We start from the raw sequence: 23,880 nt of genomic DNA, 5'->3' as shown, positions 1-23,880 counted from the left end.
CTATCACTTTTTTTGTTAGTTTTACTGTTAGTCTGTAAATTAATTCTTCTGTAGTTTGTTTGCTGTTGTGGGCGATTTGAACAATTACAACTTTCAATTAATATTTATTTCTTGTTCCAGCGACTCCCTGACTGCAAAGCTCGAGGCTGAAGCGAACAACAACAACAACGTGGAAGAAAGTGACACGGACTACAAGATTGACAGTGTGAATCGTTTGGATAGTGTCGAAAACATCCAAAAAGTGTTCTATGATAAACCGGTTTATAACATTGAAGATGACAGTGAGTTTAATCAAAACAGTGAATGTAGTAGTGCTAATTCTAACAATAGTGGTGATGAAGATGCTGAAGTTAAAGTGAATTTGAATATACGACTCGATGAAAGGGCCATTCCAATAGAAGATATTGTTGGTAAGACTTTTTTGTTGTTCTCAACTTTTTTGCATCACGTTTCGCGTTTTTCCTGTAATATTTTTTCCATTAAATCAAAATACATATTTCCAGATCAATTAATTAACACAGAAATTATTTTACTTCTTCTTTCTTCTTCTTGGGCTTTTTCCCATTATGTGTTCGCCGTTTCGCCGTAATATTCCAGTCACCTTCTCTTAGGTCTCTACCTATCATAGCATTTCCTATGTACACTTTTCATCTTGTAGCAAGTCTTCTTCTCCGTATTCTTCCCGGCGGCTCCCATTCCAATCTTTTTTCTCCACCTGTGATCAGGCATCCTTTGTACATGCCCGCACCACTGCAAGCCTCTGTTTTCCAACATTTTTGTAATTGAGCATTCTACTTCCATTCTCTACCATGTTTCCTCTGTTCTTATCCTATCCTGTCTGGTGATTTGCAGACATCTTCTTATAAAGTCCAATTCAGCAATTTACGGTTATTACTTTATTTCGTATTGTTGTCATTGTCCATACTTCTGGTTCATCTAGGGTAATCTTCAGCACTGCTCTGAAAGATCCTTTTTTGTGTTCTTTGGTTAGGGTGTTATCCCACTCTATTGTAGCATTATATTTGTGTAATGTCCACTCCTTTAATGTAATTATCTGTATGATATTTTTACTTCATTGGTTACTTCTGATATTTTTTTTCATGCTTCCGTTGATCTATTATACTTTATCCTGTTGTCTATGTCTCGGAACATTATCTCCCATTATTCCTTCTTCTCGAGCTCTATTCTGTGCTTCACTTGTTTTCTGAGGGTATCATATTCCTCTCGTGATCTTGAGGTTCTGGCATTTAGCCATTTATGAAACTTATCTTTTTTGCTTTTAATTATCTCTTATAGTTCGTCACTGTATTTCTCCAAATATTTTTATTCTTGTGTTGTTCAATGTCCAACACTTCGTTTGCCGCTTTGTTTATTTATTTCTTTAAAAGTGTTGATATATTTCTTCGTTCATCTGTATCATATTCTGTAACCTATTCTGATATAGTGTTTGAATACAAAATTGTTTTTACTTGCTTCTAATAGTCCAACCAACAGCCCTTTTTTCGTGGAATTTTGAGAAATAATTTCCTTGAAAATTTGGATTTAGGTAGTATTTATAACCTTTGTCAAAATCTACCCTACGCCGAAGCGGGCTTTTGTCCTGGGGGTGAAAACAACCCCATGCAGGGGATGAAATTTTTTTCAATCAAAATAACTATGGAAGTCGATAGATTGACCAATTCTGAGTACATTTTGTTCCATAATATTTTTTGCAAAGTTGATAGTTTCCAATTTATTAGCGATTGAAACTATGCATTTTTCACTGAAAAAACTGACATTTTATAACCGTTTTTCATGAATAACTTAAAAAAATTTAAATGAACTGAAAAGTCTCAGATACAGAATCCAGCATTGTAATAAAAATTAAAATGGTAAATCATTATTTAAATCTGAAACTTTTCTTGTTGGAAATTCTTTCTGGTACATCCTTAATCTGCGACTTTTAAAATTTATAAGACAGCAGACGACGAATATAGAAAACAAAAAGAATTCCACTATGTGCAGTCACATTCCGATCTGACTAAAGATAGAAAAGTAAAAGAATATGAATACTTTCAGATTTATGAAAAATTCATTTTTTTTAATTATAGATAAAATGTCATTTTTGGTTTAATCAACTATTTTTTTTTAAACTAAGCATTCCAATCTGATCAAATTACATGGATCGTATCAATCATACCTAAATAAAGTTAATTTCAAGTGGGAAGCTATTCATTTATATTAGGATTGTAATGAGAAGAGTTTAATTGTTACATTTCAAAAAAAAAAACGAAAAGCAGTGAGCGACTTTATTTTCGTCATAAGTCAGTCAGTTTGTATGCAAAAAACTTTTTAGTCCAAGTAATGAAGTTTAAAATAGGACAAAACCTCGCAATTTTTACAGAATGGATCGATTTGCTTGAAAATTTAAGAATAAGTAGAGGACAGTCCAAGGATCAAAATCTATATAATGCTGAAAGGCGCTTTTACCATGGGGGTGATTGTCACCCCATCTCGGGGGTGGAATTGTTTATTATATTTTGACCGCAAAAGTTAGTAAAAACATTCATTCTAAGCAAAAAACGTTCTATACATTTTTTTGATAAAATTAATAGTTTTCGATTTATTCGCTATCGAAAGTGTTAGTTTTATATCTAAAAAATCAATGTTGTTAATAACTTTTCGGCTAATAACTCCAAAAGTTTTTGTTTTATCAAAACAACTTTACTTAACAAAAATGTACCTTTTGAAACAATAAACAAAACCGTTTCTTTTAGTTTTTATTAAGACCAATAGTAACCGAGCTATACAATATTAAATGTTAGCTCTTCTTCGTCAAATGCTAAATACTGTAGTTTCAAAGTCAAAAGACAAGAAAACTATGCTTTTTTCGAGGATAACTTATGTAAACTAATTTAAAGCATTTTAAAATATCTATCTCTAGAAATAAAAACAAAGACTGTAGCTCAAAAATTAAGTGACGTATATTGAAAAGAATGTAAATCCCTACTTTTTTTCAGCGAAAAAGTGATCCGAAGCAACCTCCTAATCACCACTCTAATTAAAATGAGTCATTAGCCTTATTTAGTCTTTTTTATTTTTATATTATTAATAGGTTCTAGAAGTTTAAGCAGCTTAGAATTATTAGTTTTTAAAATAATGGAGTTAGAAGCGAATAACGAATTTTTGTAGTTTGGAAAAAAATGGCATTTTCTTCAGAATAGAAAGATTAGCATCAGAGATACGAAAAAATGTTTAAATATGAAATTATAGCTTATTTAATTCTCAAGAAACTGGTTTGCAAAAATTTTTAATACAGCAAAAATTGAGTGAGCTATTGATAATTAAAACTTGTAATAACATGCAAAAACCACCTTTACCAACCCTTTCAAAGTCAACTCTTTTTGCGACTGAGGATTTTAAAAAGAATTAATATTAATAGGCTTATAGACCTTATAAAAACCTACAAAATTATTTTTTGCTGAACTTTCTAAGGTAAAAAATTGAAAAGCTACGGTTAAAAAATCTATATATTTTTTTGAAAAAAAGAGGAGAAATCCAGTTGGAAGCATAATAATGTAAGTTAGCGATGTTTTTAGTCATGGGCCTTATTCATTCTTCTTCATTTATGTATTATTAATAAATTCTAGAAGTTTTACTGGCTTATAAAGATTAGTTTTAAAAAAAACCGGAGTTAAAACGAATAACGAATTTTTGTAGTTTGGTAAAAATGTCGATTTCTTCAGAATAGAAAGATTAGCATTAGAGATACGAAAAAATGTTTAAATATGAAATTGTAGGTTATTTAATTCCCAAGAAATTGGTTTGAGAAAATTTTTTCTACGACAAAAATTAAGTGAATCGTAAATTAGTAAATTATTGAAAAACACTTATTTTTTCGATATAAAACTAACACTTTCGATAGCGAATAAATCGAAAACTATTCATTTTATCAAAAAAATGTATAGAACATTTTTTGCTTAGAATGAATATTTTTATCAACTTTTGCGGTCAAAATATAATAAAAAATTTCCACCCCCGGGATGGAGTGGCAACCACCCCCATGGTAAAAGCGCCTTTCCGCATCATATAGATTTTAATCCTTGGACTATCCTCTACTTGTTCTCAAATTTTCAAGCAAATCGATCCATTCTGTAAAAATTGCGAGGTGAAAAGCTTCAGTTCCTGGACTATTTATCAGAGCTCATTTGAAAGTTTTTTTAATGAGCTTTAAAAGATGTTTGTTAAGTTCTCTCAAAAAATTACACCACATTCGAGTTATTTGAGATTGAAGGTTCTTCATTTCGAGGTTCTTCGAAAATGACCATCCTTTAAAGAGCAATAACTCAGTCGTTATTGGGTTTATATAGGTTTTATCGACGCGAATCGCTTTGTTTTTTATTATCTACAATTTTGTTCGTACTGATTTTTCTATAAAATTAAACCTTTTAAGTTATTCATGAAAAACGGTTATAAAACGTTAGTTTTTTCAATTAAAAATCCATAGTTTCAATTGCTAATAACTTGGAAAGTATCAACTTTGCAAAAAAAATTTATAGAAAAAAATTTACTCAGAATTAGTCAATCTATCGACCTCCATAGTTATTTTGATTGAAAATATTTTCAATGTTAGACGGGGTTGTTTTCACACCCAGGCCAAAAGCCCGATTCGGAATAGGATAGATTTTGAAGAAGAGGGTCAACTGAGCTTAAATCCAAATTTTCATTAAAATCGGTGTTGATTCTCAAAATTCCACAGTTTTACAGTTTTTTACCGCTGATGAATGGTCTATAATTGTTGTTACTAAATTGTTGTTATTAGTTGCTTCTTAAAATAATAATTTATATATCTTTCTATCTCAGGTGACTTCAGACAAGAGGTAGAAGAAGAATTAGGTCGAGTCAGTCTTCACAGCGAAGCTATTTTCGACAGTTCTTCTCTTCCCAGAATCGAAAAAGCGACTATACAAGAACTAGAAGAAGCTGCCGAAAAACTTCAGGTTCTTAAAGATCTCTCACCAACAGCCATCAAATATAACATTGAACCAAACATTGAACAACCCTTCAACAAACTATCTCCAAGTAAATCGCTACCTCTACATCAAATTCTGGAGGATTCTGAAATCATTAGGAAGAATCTAGTGGATTCTACTTTTACGATATCATCTGACCTTAAAGAAGACAATTTTAGTACAGAACTGAAACTTTGTAACACTGAAATCGTTACACAAACGTCTTTGCAGGAGGTTGATCAGTTAACACAGACTAGCAATACTGCAATCAGTCCTGCAAGTTTAGAATCAGCTATAAGCTCTGAAGAGAAGAAGATGGAGGATTCACTGCAAGTTAAAATCGTCGATGCTTTTTTGTCAAGTGCTAAAGAAAATATTTGCGGTCCAAATCTTCCCAAACTGTTGGTTGATGCTAACTTAAACTTTGGAGAGTCAAAAATGGAGGTAAGTGTTAGTTACAGTCACTTGGTACTAGACTCCTAGATCCTAGACAAAACTAAGATATTCTTTCTCTTCTGATAATTTATTTCCAGAATTAGGGGAGTGCATATAGATTTTCACTTCGGAAAAAATCAAACAAGATAGAACTTTTTGTAATTTCATTAAGAAATATTTAATAAACAACATATCAAAATGTTCTTCTCCAAAAGTAGGTGCTTCATTTTTTATTAAACAAATGAACTACGAAATCAGATGTTTTTTTAAATAACTCCGAAATCATAAATTTTAGAAAAAAAACTGACTTGACCATTGAAAAATTCAGAAAATTTTACAAAAAAAACCTTATATAAAAAATTGTGTAAAATTATATCTGTATCTTCTATAATTTTTTATTTATAACGCTAAAGTCACCCTTCTCGCAAACATTGGCGCACTGTTAACTAGCGTACGGCGAAGTGCACGGTTGAGTTATTTTAATGTAATTCTTTAACTAATGAATTAAATGAAATTTTACAAATTGATCATGAAAGAAGAATAATTAAGCTATCTTATGGTTATAATAGAAAGAAATAAAATGTATGAGCATAAGTACGGTGTGGGTGGAAATTGAGCCTTACATGAATTTTGTTTAAAAATTATTTAAAAATGTGTAACTAATACAATTTTTCTTATAAAACTCTCAATTTTGCACAACTTACCTTTCAAGCATCTTACTAAATGATATTTCATTCAAAAGATATCTCAAAAATTTAATTAAAATGATATGACATCTCAAAAAATGTAATTTTTGAAATCTTCATAGTTTTATAGAATTACCACCACTTTAAGACGGCATTATTCAAGTTTGAACAGATCTATTACAGTTTTATACATGCTTTTTAAAGCTTAGGATGTAATCTTTAAAATGCACTAAATTATTTTACTTTAGATGAAATAAACTATGTAGTTATTTTTGAGAAAATTAAGAAAGAGAACAAAAATGTAATTCAAAAACCGAAAATTACCAGCTAAAAAAAATGTTTATACAAAGTGATTAAAACATTTTCCTGTAAAACTTACCTAAAATATATTTAATAATAAGCTTCAACAATAATAAATGTTCAGCAAAAAAATTTTTTTTTAGCTCTTATGCAGTATGTCTGCGTAACTTGGAACCTATTGATAACTTTTTTATTATCAGTTTTAGGAAAAAAAGTTATTCCTTATAAAATACTGTGCATTATATATTATCTAAGATACAATCATCAAATATCAAATTTAATTAATTTTATACGAGGTATGTCAAAAAATATGAATTTCACTCAAGAGTTACATTTCACAATATCGAAAATTGTTATTAAGAAAAGTTGTTTGGAATTAAAAAATTTGTTTTAGTGTTCAATTACATCCTTCTAATTAAAATATTGTGAAAAAAAAGGCAGTTAACTCTTAAGAGGAAACAGTAGCGATCAACAGGTAGCGAAAACGCGTTCCAAGATTGCGGCTGTAATTTTGAATTTTTTTCGACATATTTGGCACACGTATTCGTAATATAATAAAGAATGGCGGTACAGAGCCCAATTTGAAAAATATATTAATATGTGGAAATTACTCTGTAATTAAATACAATATTAAAAAAACGAGCCTGTACCGCCATTAAGAAGAACAAAAAAATACACTTTCTTCAAATAAACTTTTTTATCCGATGCCTAGATTTTGTGTCATTTTGGAACTACTAAAATTTTTGGAACTAAAAGAGAAAAATCAAAGAAGCGGCTCTAATTATGCTAAATGAAACCAATTGTGTCGCAAATTCCTCGGTAGAATGCAGTAGGATGTGGTTACCCATACTGAAAGAGGAAGTCAATAGAAAGAAAATACCACGATTAGTAAGTCAATAACATATCGAGTTAGTACAAATTTTATATTTTAGTATTACTTATTGTATATCTATGTAATATTAATATTATTTATAATTTAAACATATTAAAGTCAGAATTTGGTATTAGTTTTTTGAAGGTAGATTAAATGTAAGACCAAATACTTACGATGTCGGGATAGTATCACGAGGTTTTTTCCTGGTTTTCCCTCGTGATTTACTATGGAATCTCTAACGCGAGAATTTTACTATCATCGTTGCATTTGGTTGTCTTTTTAAAGACAGATCACATGCTATGATTTTTTTGCGACGGATATTCTTGAGTTGGGGTTGATTTCATGTAATCGAATGAACTATCTTTTAGTAAAGTCGTCCCAGGAACGCAACTCATAAATATTGGCGATATCATTTTAAAGTCTTCTACTTTAAAATGTATAATATACGTCTGAATTGCCAATATAAATGAGTCAGATTAAATAAATTATTAGAAGAATTTTTTTACTTAGCAACAACATGTTTGTTTTATTTTAATAGTATTTTGTATTTTGACAACGAAACCCGATTTGGGCTTCGAAACGTTAATAAATTCATTTTTTAGTAAAATTGTGGCTTATTTCCCATAAAAAATACGTAATTATAAAATTTTTTTATTTCATTAGTAGTTCCAAAATGACACAAAATCTAGGCATCGGATAAAAAAGTTTATTTGAAGAAAGTGTATTTTTTTGTTCTTCTTAATGGCGTTACAGGCTCGTTTTTTTAATATTGTATTTAATTACAGAGTAATTTCCACATATTAATATATTTTCAATTGGGCAAATTACGAATACGTGTGCCAAATATCTCGAAAAAATATTCAAAATTATAGCCGCAATCTTGGAACGCGTTTTGGCTACCTGTTGATCGCTACTGTATCACCTTAAGAAAAATTCATATTTTTTTCATACCTCGTATAAAATTAAAAAAGTTTGATATATGATGGTTGTATCTTATATTTTAGACCAGGGAGACCATTTTATGAAGAATAACTTTTTTTCGTAAAAGTGATAATAAAATAGTTATCATAATTGTAATAAAATGATGATGAGTATTATATCCGTAATGTGAGAAAAAATTGAAATTTTTTTTTCGATTAGAATGATGTATTTGTATATTTAAACATAATTTTTAATTTCAACAACTTTTTATAATATCATTTTTTGATATTCTGGAATATAAAGGTATGTACTTTACTGTTTAACAATATTCATATTTTTGACATAACTCGTATAAAATTGATAAAAGTTGATATCTGATGGTTAAGATTTAGATTTTTGACTATCCAGAGCATTTTATGAAGAATAACTTTTTTTCGTAAAATTGATAATAAAAAAGTTTTCCATGTGGTTCCTAGCTACGCAGACATACTGTATAAAAGCTTTTGTATAAGAATTTTCAAATTGCAATACCATATTCGGATTCAGCATAATCAAAAACAAAATAGAAACATATTTGATCAAAGTAAAATGATGAATTTAACGATATTTTTAAAATTATTTATACAAAACAATTGTTATTGTTTAAACAATTAATAAACAATTAGCGGCCAAATCTGCGAGTAGAACTTTTTACTTTAACATGTATATAAACTAACAAAAAAAGTTTTAGAAAAATATAAGCTTGTTTGAATTTTTCCGAAACAATGCATGTTTTCGTTCTAATTGCACTCCCCTAAATATGGATTGCAAAGTATGAGTGAGTGGTTTGTAGGTCTCTCTATTGCTCTTAAACTCTTGTTCTTCTTCCTGTGCAAATTCTGTGGGGGATCTGCTTTTAACTCTTTTAACTTGGACGTTTGCCCACATGGGAAGTTTCCCTAGACCATTCACTCTAGAAACGTCACATATTTAGCCCGTTATTTGGTTTTTCTTGATAATAAGATGACTTGGTATTAACTCATTTGTTCTCCGGGCTACCCAGGGTGTTCCAAATATGTGTCTCCAACAGATCAGATATGTATAACTCTTTTTAATTCTTCTTGAAAATCCACCCCTTCAGTTTTACTGATGTAGATGCAGAAACTGACAAAAAAAGAAACGATCAATGGAGCTTTTATCGCTGGAATAACGTCCACAAAGATACGATCAAAATTGTTACAGGATTTGGCGTAAACAATACTCGTGCTCTATCTAGTAACTATCAATTTGTGTCACAGATCCCTTCAACGAATTCTGAAAGTGTCACTGTGATAGCTGCTACCAACTCTAATAATAACTTTTCAAGGTCAGGACACAAATATTTCTTCTGCGGTGGGTCAATACATCCAAGAAAAACTGTTCTGCTTGGAAATCCATCTCCATATCCCGATAAAAAGAGATAAAAAGGATCAAAAGGTGGCTCTTTGCAAAGGTTTCCACTCCAAGAACACTAGTGTGCCTACTAACATATTTGAAGACTACAGTCAGTGCACCTGCACATCCTGCAATATTGCTGCTACTCCTCTTTCATTGAAGAAAGCTATAGTACCTACATTTATAAAAGTCCTTTCATGCTAAGGGTAAGAACAGAACAAGTGGGTCGCGGTGGAGGTGGAGGTGGAGGTCGCGGTAGATGTCGATATCCATGTAAAACAAACACATTGTAGTGAATGAAAGAGAACAGAGCAGGTAAGTCGCGGTGGAGGTTTAGCGCGATGCTATCCAAGAGGTTTACATCGATGCTTTTGGTAATAAAATGAGTTTGTTTTACATGGATGTCTACTGCGCGGCCTACAAGGATGCTTCCCTGTGATTGATCCGTTCGAAGCCAAGTTGTCATTACCTGCGCTATCTGAGTTGATACTTTTTATATAATCCCTTTTTTGTATTCAGTTTATTTTTGAATTTCTAAAGTAATTAAATTCAGTAAATTTTTGAAATATGAAGGAGGATCTGATTATTTACAGCTGACATTATCATCACTATCATCACCTGACTGACACAACATCGCAAAAGCACAGTCTTTTTGTCATTCAAACTTCATTAAACTACATCACTTGATAGTGGTTCTAGCTCGACTGACAGCGTCGGTGACCTCCTTGCTATGTGCTGTCGACATCGACCGCGACTTAACTAGTAGCATCCACCGCGACCTACACCTCCACCTCGACTCACTTGTTCCGTTCTTACCCTAAGGCTCTTATAGATACTGGTGGCTCCGGCAGTATTGTTAATAAAGACTTCGCTAACCTGTTCAAACTCCCAAGGAAGGCATGTACGAAGGTTGTTTCTATGGGCTGGTTATCACACAACTCTCAAGGCAAAGTGTTAACTCACTACTCAAAATATTAAAATCGGTGACCACTCCTATGACAACATTAATTTACTTAGAGTTAAAAATCTCTGCGCTGATATGATAATTGGTCATGATGTTCTATCGAACCACTCAAGTTTATAGTTTGAGTTTTGAGGGAATAAAAAAGAACAAGAAAATACCATGGACGGCTATGCTGACAAATGTGGCAGTCCTTAAGAGAGCAAATGCTGCCCTCGAGCTGCTTGATAGTAATAACATCAAATATAGAAAGATGGCCTATTTTGGACACGTAGTAAGGGGAGACCGGTATAATATTCTTCAACTTATTATGATGGGTAAAATCGAAGGACGCAGAGGAATTGGTAGAAAGCAGACCTCTTGATTGAAGAATATCCGGGAGTGGACAGGAATAAAGAAAGCAGAACAACTATTTAGAATAGCTCGAGACAGAGACAGTTTCGCCATGTTAATCGCCAACGTCAAGGGGACTTTATAGGACACGTTAAGAAGAAAGAACAATTCAAGGTATGTAGTATAGTCGTATTGAGTTTCCTTATTCATCACATTCTACTTCTAGGATTGTTTCTGTTGCTTCACTTTTAATCTTTCATCTTTCAATGCCTTCTTGTAAATGGACAAACAGGAAAAGTTACAACAGTTTTGTACAGGAGTTTGGTTGTTATGTACTTATATTTCTAATACCTAATTTTTTACTTAATATATTAGATCAAACTTATTATGTTTCTTCCAGATTGATACGTGTCTAAAGAAAAAAGACTCAAATCGCGAGCTGGAGGAACTGGAATGCCAAATAAAGAAGATCAAATCAGACACTCATCTCCCAGAAGAAGAAATCGAAAAGTTTTGCAAAGAAGATATCACGAACGGCTATAAAGAAAAAGAAGACGACAGTACCGTTCCGAGAAAGAAAGAAAAAGTCGAGACTCACGCGAAAAAGAGGAGAGACTACAATCAGCAGACCGGCAGTTTGATAACGTTTCCCAGGAGAGAAGGGGGAGCTAGGAGTAGGGAGACTTTGAACAGACGATCGGTGCCGATTGTGAGGGAGAAAAAGAAGGCAAATCATGAGTCTTTGGGTAAGTTACATTTTAATTTGAGGCACTCAGAGCAACACTGGCCTAAACCAGAAATTGAGCATTTTTAGATTAATATTTCAATAAAGGCAGCAACATCAGATCTTCGGATTAAAATGGCCTTAACAACCTACCTCTATATTTGGCTTCTTCTTCTTCAGGTACCATCTCTGCATCCAAACCATTCTCGCAGGTTCTTCAGCCATGAAATTCGTCTTCTTCCGATGCTTCTTCTGCCATCTATCTTTCCTTGCATTATGAGTCGCAGGATGCCACACTTCTCTCCTTGCATCACATATCCGAGATATTGTAGTTTTCTTTCTTTAATTGTAAGTTCAACTTCCTTCTCTTTACCTATTCTTCTTAGTACTTCCAGTACTTCGTTGTTCGTAACTCTATCTACCCAGGAAACCCTCATAATTATTCTATAAGTCCACATTTCAAAGGCGTTAATCGTCTCATTGTCTCTACATTTAACGTTCATAATTCCACTTCATAGTATAGTACACTGTATACGTAACATTTTGTTAGGCGTACTTTAAGAGCTAATGTTAAATCTTTGCTACATAGGATCTTTTTCATTTTCATAAAATTAGAACGTGCTTTTTCGATTCTGACTTTGATTTCTGCAGTGTAGTCATTATTTTCTGTTATAAGTGTTCCTAAGTAAGTGTACTTTTTTACTTTTTCGATCTGCTGGCCCTCTACTATCAAGATTTCGTTAGTATTATGGTTGTTTTTACTAATTTTCATAAACTTCGTCTTTTTGATATTGAGAGAGTCCGTACTCCCTACTACAATTTACTATTTTACTCATGAGTCTTTGCAGGTCTTGTAAACTATCGGCTATTATTACTGTATCATCTGCATATCTGATGTTGTTAACTAAGACTCCATTTACTCTTATGCCGACTGTTTCATCTTCCAGAGTTTCTCGCATTACCTCTTCAGAATAAGCTGAATAATAGAGGTGATAATATGCAGCCTTGCCGGACTCCTCTCTTTATTTCCATTTCTTCAGATGTTTCTTTTTCAATTCTTACCTACTATTGCTCGCTGATTGTAATAGAGGTGTGCTATTAGTCTTAAATCTCTTTCATCTAGGTTTTTAGTTTTCAGAATTTCCATGAGTCGATCATGTTTTACTTTATCAAACACTTTATTGTAGTCTATAAAACAGACGTAAAGGGGACGGTTAACATCCAAACATCTCTGTGTCAGCACGTTGAAGGAGAATATTGCCTCTCTGGTACCCATACCATTGCGGAACCCATATTGAGTGTCACTAATATCCAGCTCCAGTTTAGAGTGTATCCTGGCGTGGATAATTTTCAGCAAAATTTTCAAGGTATGTGACATTAAGCTTATGGTTCGGTAGTCACTGCATTCTTTGGCATTCACTTTCTTTGGCAAACACACAAATGCTGATGTCAACATTTCTCTAGAGATGATTCCCGTAGTATATAGATAGCGTTGAACAATTCTACTATTATGTTTTGGCTAGATGACGCTAAATAATTTATTGTTGCCTTAACAGATATACTGGAAAAACGAATGCAAATATTGTATTTATCACAAAACTTCGTTTTTGGGCTTAGGCCACTGTTGCTCAAATCAGTACCGGCGCTAAAGTATAAGGCGCCCGCCTTCAAAACTAGCATAGGCGCCCTTCGGTTTCTTTTAAATTAGTATTTTGTATAGCACCAGCAGAAAAAAGCCCATTTTGGCGCCCCCCAAACAGGGGCGCCCGCCTGCAGTGCATCCCTTGCAGGCCCGTTATCGCCGGCCCTGGCTCAAATAGCCTCATTTATGCTCTATATTTTATACTGTTTGCTTACGTTAAGGATATTTTTCCTTTGGATTTTATACAAAATGATACAATAGACATTTTATACAGGGTGTAACAAAAATACAGGTCATAAATTAAATCACATATTCTGGGACCAAAAATAGTTCGATTGAACCTAACTTACCTTAGTACAAATATGCACACACAAAAAGTTAGAGCCCTTTGAAGTTACACGATAAAAATCGATTTTTTCCGATATATCGAGAACTATTAGAGATTTTTTAATGAAAATGGACACGTGGCATTCTTATGGCAAGAACATTTTAAAAATAAATTATAGTTAAATTTGTGCACCCCATAAAAATTTTATGGGGTTTTGTTCCCTTAAACCCCCCCAAACTTTTTTGTACGTTTCAATTAAATTATTATTGTGGTACCCTTATTTAAACAAAATGTTTTTAAAACTTTTTTGCCTCCTAGTATTTTTTCGATAAACCAGTTTTAATCTAGATGCGGCTTCTTTTTTACTATGTTTACATAAAAAATTTATGGGGGTTCTGTGCCTTTAAACCCCCCAAATGTTTGTGTACGTTCCAATTAAACTATTATTGCGGTACCATTAGTTAAACAGGATGTTTTTAAAACTTTTTTGCCTCTTAGAATTTTTCCGATGAGGCACCTTTTATCGAGATGTGGCATTTTTTCTAATATGGTTCAAAATATACCTCAAACTGTAATTTATAAAAAAAATTTCATATTATTACCAGGTCTCTACAATCGTACATAACAGTATACAAATATGTGGTGGATTTGACAAATATTCAAAATATCTCGATAAAAACTAGCTTTTCCAAAAAGTACTAAGAGGCAAAAAAGTTTAAAAAACATTGTGTTTAACTAGTGGTACCACAACCATAATTTAATTGGAACGTACAAAAAAGTTTGGGGGGGTTTAAGGGAACAAAACCCCATAAAATTTTTATGGGGTGCGCAAATTTAACTATAATTTATTTTTAAAATGTTCCTGCCATATGAATACCACGTGTCCATTTTCATTAAAAAATCTCTAATAGTTTTCGATATATCGGAAAAAATCGATTTTTATCTTGTAACTTCAAAGGGCTATAACTTTTTTTATATGCTCATTTGGACTAAGGTAAGTTAGGTTCAATCGAACTATTTTTGATCCCAGAATATGTGATTTAATTTATGACCTGTATTTTTGTTACACCCTGTATATTAAACATAGGTACTTAAAATTAGTAAAAACAGAAAAAACAACTGGCTCAGAGGGTATACCAGTTAAGGTTATGAAGCTTTTAAAGCGAGCGAATATTCATCTACTTATAAAACTATTCAATAAAATCCATGATTAAACTGAGATCTCAGAGGACTATTTAAAATCTGTCTTCATAACTATTTCTAAAAAACAACAAAGAAATTATGCTTATTACCGACTTATGAATCTTATATCTAACTAATAAGTTATATTCTTACTAGAATTCTATGAGATGATCTCTACCCTCAGCAGGGGCGGCCCGTCAGGGTAGGCAAGGTAGGCGCCACCTAACCTCTTCAAATGTACAATAATAAATTTTAATACTTATTTCAAAACTGTAACTTATAAATTTTGATACAATACCTAAAAGTACAGTATCTAAAAATAGCGCCACATACGCCTTTCAGCGCTCATTTAATAGGTTCAATTTTTTTATTACTCACTACATACTTTTTAAATAAAAAATGTTATTCTGTTAATATTTTTTCTTAAAAAGGTATACTATATTCATCTCGCTAAACTCAACCGTTTTCGAGATAAACGCATTTTAAATCTGCGAGGCAACATAATTTTTTGCATAATATCATTGTAGTTACACCCGAAAAATAGCTTAAAATCATAAAGATTTACAAAAATGTATCTCAAATTTCTTCAAATGAATGAGAACTGGCACAATTATTCTGGTTTCAAGTGTATTTTTCGGGTCTAACTACAATGATATGCAAAAATTATGTTGTATCGCATATTTAAAATGCGTTTATCTCGAAAACAGTTGAGCTTAACGAGATGAATGTAGTATACCTTTTTAAGTAAACATATTTAGAGAATAAAAATGTTGATTAAAATGTTGACACCCTGTATTTCGGTTATCAACTTTGGTACTAAGGTAAGTTAGCTTAAATCGACCAATTTTAAGTTCAGGAATGTAAAGTTAAGCTATGGCCCATTCTTTACCAAACACCCTGTACCCATATAGGTATGTACATATTATATTTCACACTATATGTGTCGCCTACCCACTATGTGCACTACTCACTGCACTACTGTTGCTCGGGACAGCGGACGTTTCATTTATACCGTCGATGATTACGTGGGTCACTGACGTGGCGCTTGGGTGGAGGTTGGCGCGAAGATTCCTGAAATTTTATTCGTCTCTATAGGAAGTAATTTTACCAGCTCACTAAATCATATAGCAATCTGCTGCTTCACAAGAATCATTTTCTTTGCGATTTAACATTTTTTGAAAACTGCCGAGACTAAAAGTCATTCCTACATTCCTGAAACTCAAACACCATAATTATTCTTCTTCTATCTCCCAAATTCTTAGAAAGACCAGTTTTGCGCTTCTTCGTGGAGCAGAAATAATGAATTTTCCAACCGTTTTAACGTATTTTTAACCCAACTTTTTTATGGGTTTGTGCGTTTGTTGTTGGAAACGTGAAACAAATAAAGTGTTTTTTGTAATCGAATATGAAAATCTTTTAGTAGAAATATATAAACAAAAAATGTATAGGTACGATTCGAATGACCATAAATGTAAACGAAAAAGGATTCGAATGTAGACAAAAAAGGATATGGTGTGAAAATTGGGTCGAGATAATAAAATCGTTTTCTTAAAGTTTTGTTGATTTAAGAGGTAAAGCAATTAACAAAAATATACCCTCTTTTGAGGTACCTATAGATACATTTATAAGCGAAAAACTAGTGGTAGAAAGGCGTACTCTGTACTATTAATAGAGAAATATATTAGGGCCGTATAAGAAAAGAAATATTTTTCTGCGATATGTTGCAAGGTTGTATCTAACCGTAATAAAATTGCAAAGAATAAACTGTAAACTGTTATAGCACATATTAAGGCAATAGAAGATACATCCCATAAGAGTAAAGTTATTAGATAAAAGAGAATGGAAAAGATGATAGTAGAGAATTCGAAAACACAAGTATTAAAAAACAAACCTCAGAATGGACATACCCAAGTTTTCTGCAAAATTTTAGATCAAAATATTTTATAGAAAAAAAATAGTGCATCTTTTATTATCGACCTTAGAAATCCCCAATATAACGGTTATTTTTTGAGATACTGACCATGGGTGGTGAATGGCTAATTTTGGTCTTAGATTATGTTTTTGACGATGCTGAAAACGAAAATGAAATTTATTTTAAATTTTAGGTGGGGGGATATTGTCAAAATCGCAATTTTACCATAAAAATAAAAAAAGTTAAATCACGTTTTTTTGCGTTTAACTCGCTACAACTCTGGTCGATTTTAATATTTTTGTCTAAGGTTTGTACACTGTACACTATATGTTGCTCACTTTTTTGAAGACAACGGTATCTGTTTTAAGATTTTAGTCTTATTCTAGGAAAAGTTATGAATTTTTTAAAGTACAAGGTGCAGATTCGTGAATTGCAAAGTTTAATCGCAAAAGTTAAGAGGCAAAATTTAAAATTTATCTTAATAATCACGTTTCTGTTAAAACATAGAGTACATAGAAGTTTTCTGGAAAGTTTTAGTTACAAATGTTTAATAGAAAAAAAATCTCGCAACTTTTAATATAGACGTTATACATCCCCAAAATAACGCTTATTTTTCGAGATACTGACCATGAGAGGTGAATGGCTAATTTTGGTCTTATTTTATGTTTTCGATAGTGCTGACAATGAAAAAGAGGTTTATTTTGAATTTTATGTGACGGAACATTGTCAAAAACGCAATTTTAACCTAAAACTGAAAAAAAAAGTGAAGTCACGAATTTTTACGTTTAACTCGCTACAACTCTGTTTCATTTTAATATTTTTTTCTAAAGCTTATACGGCATATATTTCTTACCTTTGTGAAGACTATGAAAGTAACTGTAGTCTTTCAGTCTTTTTTTTATATATAAAAGTTATGAATTTTTAAAAATAAAAGGTGCAGATTCATGAATTGCAGAGTTAAATCGCAAAAATTAAGTGACAAAATTTAAAATTTATCTATTTAATTACGTTTATGTTAAACCATAGAGTTCAAAGAAGTTTTATGGGGAGTTTTAGGTCTAGATGTGTTATAGAAAAAATATGGTGCAACTTTTAATTTTAAGAAAAACGTGGTTTAACTTTTTTTTATTTTTAGGGCAAAATTGCGATTTTGAAAATTTTCTCCAACCTAAAATTCAAAATAAACTTGATTTTCGTTTTCAGCACCATCAAAAACATAAAGTAAGACCAAAATTAGCCATTCACCACCAGTGATCAGTATCTCGAAAAGTTAGCGTTATTTTGGGGTTTTATAACGTAGATGTTAAACGTTGCACCATTTGTTTTCTATAAAACATTTTGATTCAAAACTTTCCAGAAAACTTCTTTGTACTCATGTTTTATTTTTGAATTTGATTTAAAATCTATATTTCAAATTTTGTCAGTCAAATTTTGCGATTAAACTTTGCAACTCACAAATCTGCACCTTGTACTTTAAAAGATTCATAACTTTTACTAGAATAAGACTAAAAGCTTAAAGCAGAAACCATTGTCTTCAAAAAAGTGAGCGTATATGTATAGTGTACAAACATAGAAAAATATATAAACGGACCAAAGTTGTAGCGAGCTAAACGCAAAAAACGTGATTTAATTTTTTTTTTATTTTTAGGGTACAATTGAAACTTTGACAACATTCCCCCACCTAAAATTTAAAATAAATTTCATTTTCGCTTTCATTGCGGTCAAAAACATAATCTAAGACCAAAATTAGCCATTCTCCACCCATGGTCAGTATCTCGAAAAGTAACCGTTATATTGGGGATTTCTAATGTCGACATTAAAAGTTGCACTATTTTTTTTCTATAAAACATTTTGATCTAAAACTTACCAGAAAACTTCTTTGTACTCTCTACTTTGACATAAATGTGATTAAGAAGCTAAATTTTAAACTTCGTCACACAACTTTTGCGATTAAACTTTGCAATGCACAAATCCGTACCTTTTCCTTTGAAAAATTCATAACCTTTATCAGGATAAGAATAAAAGCTTGAAACAGGTACCGTTGTCTTCAGAAATGTTATAGCTATGTTCTTTAAAAATTTCATAAAAAAATATTAAAATCGAACAGAGTTGTAGCGAGGTAAACGCAAAAAAACGTGATTTCATTTGTTTTTATTTTTAGGTTAAAATTGCGATTTTGACAATGTTCCCCCACATAAAATTTAAAATAAACTTCATTTTCGTTTTCAGCACCCTCGAAAGTATAAAGTATAAATAAAATTAGCCATTCACCCCTCCGTGGTCAGTATTTCGAAAACTAAGCGCTTTTTTGATGGTGTCCCGCTCGTGTACATGTAAAAGCTGTTGAATATTATCATCTAGTTCTGAGCTATTCTGAAAAGTTCAGATCTCTAGCTAGTCGAAAAGTATGTTTAAAACCAATTACAAGATTTTTCCCGGTCAAAGTGATAAAGAGGCAGACAAAGAAAAAGCGAAGTATATAAAAACATGGTGATAGCTTTTACAATGATGATAGAAAAAATAACTTTTATTACATTGTTTATAACAAAATTAATTTCACTCAAATTTATCAGCTTTAACTTATGTTCAAACTGTTACGGTTAAAAATAGCTTTTGCGTGCATCCCCAAATTCCAAATATCCCATCCCATCCATTCCTCGTTCCGTCTCACAAATCATCAAATAATAATTAGCGTTATTTAGGCAGAGACACACCGTTCCATTTAACTCGATGGGGTCATTTCGGGTATGCACTGGGTCTAGATAAGGGCTTTATAATGGTCGACGTGACAATTGTGACGTTGTCGCTTGTTTGAAACACCGGATCCCGGAATCTGCCGACTACGGTAGACACATTATGTAGCAGGTCCTGAGGGAGTTTACCTCAAAAGGGCGTGAATTGGGTCCGTGTGGCACGAACGTAACGAGGTAGCAGTGTTTCAGGACCGGTGTAACTCGACGCGAACAAATAGACTGAAGTGATTGTGGTACAACACAAGACAAGAGTAATCTGGTTACTTTAACACGATTATACTCACATGGGATTTACACAGATCTGACCGTTCGTCTTTTTACCATAGATCTGCCACAGATCTGACTTTGATATAGTTTGCGTCATAATAGAAAATAATAAAGCCTGTAAGCTACCAAATATACGAGGGCGGTTCAATAAGTCTGTGACTTTCTGAATGAAACACAGATATTTATATACAAAGTTATTTTATTTGTCAGCAGTCAACTCTTAGTTCCATAGACTTAGTCCAACGTTTTTCCAATTTTCTCTCTCTCTCTCTCTCTCTCTCTCTCTCTCTATCTATCTATCTATCTATCTTGTCCCATTACTGAGGATCGTCATTTCTTCCAATATTCCTAACAATTTTTTTCAATTGGTCTCTATCTTCAGCTTCTCTAAGAGCTTCGCAGAAAGAGTTTCCAGCTGAATTTTCAATTTGGTCGGATCATCTAGTTGGTGATCGTCCTCTTGATATTCTCCCCTGAACGTTTCCAGAAACAATTAATCTCTCCAAACTATTGTCACCTTTGCGAACTACGTTAACGAGAAATTGCAGAATTCGTTGCATACATATTGTGGACAACCTTTTTTAATCTCTAGTTGGTTTCGAATGGAAACGTTTGTCCTATGAGCTGTCCAAGGTATGCGCAGCATTCTTCTCCAGCACCACATCTCAAAGACATCAATTTTTGGCGCTCGCATGCGCAAAGAGTCCAAGTCTTTGCCCTGTGCAGAAATATTGAGAATACAAGGGCATTCACGAGTCTCATCTTGATATTTTGAGAGATATATCTGTCTTTCCAAATTTTATTTAGGCGACTCATCGCATTTTTTGCCATACCAATACTTCTCCGAACTTCTGCTTCACAGTTACCATTGTTAGTTTATACTAGTAGACTCGAGATAGATGAAGCTGTTTACTTTCTGGTATTCCTGTAACTGTAACATGTTAGTCAGTTGAATAGTGTGGAATCTGTCGACCACCATTATTGTTGTCTTAGCTTTATTGATTTTCAGACCAACTTTACTGCTTTCGTACTCGATTCTTCTCAGGAGATCAAACATTTCTTGCTCATTTGCTGCTATAAGTGTAGTGTCATCAACAACCTTGAATTGGTGATTTTCCTAACAGCTACTGTTACTGCACCGGCCCATCCTTCTAAAGCGATCCTCATGACATGTTCACTGTTCACCATAAATGTTGAATAAATCAGGTGACAATACGCATTCTTGTCTAACACCTATCTCGGTCTTAAATTGGTTTGAGAACTTCTGATCTAGTGGTACTGTTGCTATATTGGACTGGTACAGATTTTTAATAAGTGTCACCGGGTGCATTGGTGGCCCATTTCTATTAAAATGGACCACAGATTTATCCAGCGTACACAATAAAATGCCTTTTGGTAGTAAACGAAGCATATATTCATAGATACTTGAAATTCTATAGATTTTTCAATGAGTTATCTCAGGTTCAGGATTCGTTCTCGTGTACCTTTGGCCTTTACTAACCCCGCTTGTTCCTGAGGTATTTGGTAATGTAGATAGGTTTTTATATGTGGCCATATTTCATAGGTAGTTATAAATTTAATCAAGATCCGTTTGATACGTAGGTCCCATAATTTTAATATAATTAGTGTCCTGTATTGCTTTACCACTTGAAAAGCCACCCCTGTGCACTATAATCTTCATTATTGTCCATTAGAACCGCGAAAATTGTGTGCCGGCGGTTGTTTTACAGTCGCTAAAATTTAAGTTCCATTTGTGGGTGCATATCAAACATTTCATACATTAAGCAATCAGTTTAAAGCTGAACTAGACGTTTTAAATTGTATTTAGTCCATATTTAACTTACATATTATATTATTTTTTAATGAATAGAAAACGCAAGGTCGTCGAGGACCACCAAAAAGACTGTCATTAAAATAAATATTAATAAGTGTTTTGTCCGTTTTGGTATATTATTTTTTGGATTAGTTTTAACAGTTTTTGGTCAAATCTGGTCCTCCGTAGGAAGGTCAAAATAATGCCCTCTATTCGTAACTGAACATCACAAGAAATATGGGGACTTTTAAACATTGTGTAACAACAAGAATGGATCATCCAAAGATAAATAATCCTGTGAAACGGAAGCACTGGATAACAGATGAAACCTTTCAAATCATTGAGAATAGAAGAAATCTTTGTCAAAGTGGTGTGCATAGTGAAAGGGAAAAAGAGTTTAAGAAACCTCAATAGAGAAATAAAACGAAGATGCAACGCAGATAAAAAACTGTACTATCAAAGTATATGCAAAGAAATTGAGAGACATGATCAGAATAATCAGCCGAGAGATCTATTTAGAAAAATACGCTACTTAACAAGAAACTTCAAAGCTAGAACTTGGGCCATTGAAGACAATACTGGAACTCTGAGAACAAACAGAAAAGATATAGCAGAGACATGGAGATCGTATTGCAGGGACCTATATAAAGATGATCAACGCCAAGAACCTGTTAACCAAATCTTTGACGAGTTAGAAGAAGAACCTGATATACTTGAAAATGAAGTAAGACTCGCCAGGTCCAGATATGGTGACAGCAGAAATGCTCAAAGCCACAGAAGAAACTGGCGTAAAATTTATATCACATGCCAGTAAAATAATGCTACATATAATCAATGAGAGACTAAAAACATTCCTTCAAAGAGAAATTCTACAAAAGCAAATTGGATTTACCAAAGGTAGAGGTACTCGAGAACACCTGTTGAATATAAGACAGATAATCGAAAAATCTAGGGAATTCAATATTCCACTGTACATAATATCGCACACCTAGTTCAATTGTGCCACAACTGCAAAAAATTCAAATTTTGTGTTAAGGCTGTAAAATATTGCCTATGTAATCTTATGCATTACAGCCTGAACTAAAATATTGTTTTGGATAAGTATAAAGTAAGTTACTTCGGTATTTCACTGTAGGGTTTTTGGAGGTTTTGAAAATGCAACATGGCCATAACTGGGAGATGTGGCGATAATATACACTGCCACAAGACAACCGATGTCATTATTCAATACGTTCAATACGGCCACAACTACAAAAATCAATTGATTTTTTCATTATATTGCCGCCGTATCTCCTAGGTATCGTTTTATAAATGACTTTCTTCACAATTTTAATAAATTGTAAGAAGATCCAGCGAATAACTGTATAATTTGCTACCTAAATTGTAATTTTGAAGCCAGTCATTCTCAAAATAAATTATTTACAGGGCATAACGCGTTTGCTACAGAACGTTTTGCTCATTTCTCGAGAATATTGTGTTTTGCACTTGTGGCACTATTGAACTAGGTGTGCGATATGCTTTATAGATTATCGTAAGGCGTTCGACAGGGTCAAGTGGAGACACTTATGGCGAATACTAAAAGAAGTAGGCGTACCCCAACACCTTATTTCGCTTATAACTGAACTATACGAACACACTACTGGATCAGTTAAGGTGCTTGACACACTTTCAAACGAATTTCTTCCAGAACGGGGTGTCAGACAGGGATGTATACTATCTCCACAATTATTCAATATATATGGAGAGCATATTATGAGAGAAGAGCACTTGAAGGATGGGAAAAAGACATCTCAATAAATGGTCATAAAATAAACAACCTACGTTTCGCAGATGACACAGCCCTTCTTGCAAATAGTCAAGCAGAGCTGATTGATCTTATACGACTGGTTGAAAACGAAAGTCAAATATTTGGTCTGCAATTAAACATATCAAAGACAAAGACCATGATAGTGTATAGACTACATAACAATCATCCACACATAACCACAATTGATCGGTTTGAGGTTGTCAGCTCATCTGGGATCATTAATCACAAACACAGGGTCACTACAGGAAGAAATAAAACGTAGATGTGATCTATAGTCCATTCTTTCACGGTTTTTGCTCTAAATTTTAAAGAACCGCTTGGATTGACATGAAATTTGGCATACGCATAGCTTACATGTCAAAGAAAAAAAGTGATATTGTGCCGACGTGTGCTTTTGCCCTGGGGGTGACTTTCACCCCCTCTTGGGGGTGAAAAAATATATGTCCAAAACAACTCCGGTAATGGGTAAACTGACTAATTTTAAGTAACTTTTGTTCTATAGAGCTTTTTCGCCAAGTCAACACTTTTCGAGTTATTT

The 23,880-nt window shown here is 32.8% G+C and overlaps 1 protein-coding gene across 2 annotated transcripts in view; it reads left to right on the top strand.

Annotated features, from left to right (window-relative positions):
- Positions 1-23,880, top strand: part of LOC114327075 (uncharacterized) — a 681,522-nt gene that overhangs the window by 579,889 nt on the left and 77,753 nt on the right. For both annotated transcript variants that reach the window (XM_050654246.1, XM_050654247.1), the window contains 3 exons: positions 121-410; positions 4,843-5,435; positions 11,315-11,660. In XM_050654246.1, the coding sequence (XP_050510203.1) occupies positions 121-410; positions 4,843-5,435; positions 11,315-11,660 (1,229 nt within the window). The remainder of the gene's footprint in view (positions 1-120; positions 411-4,842; positions 5,436-11,314; positions 11,661-23,880) is intronic.

This window comes from Diabrotica virgifera, chromosome 6, assembly GCF_917563875.1.
Source record: "Diabrotica virgifera virgifera chromosome 6, PGI_DIABVI_V3a".
Taxonomy (NCBI): Eukaryota; Metazoa; Arthropoda; class Insecta; order Coleoptera; family Chrysomelidae; genus Diabrotica; species Diabrotica virgifera.
Note: the sequence above shows the minus strand (reverse complement) of the source record. Positions and strands in the feature narration are given on the sequence as shown.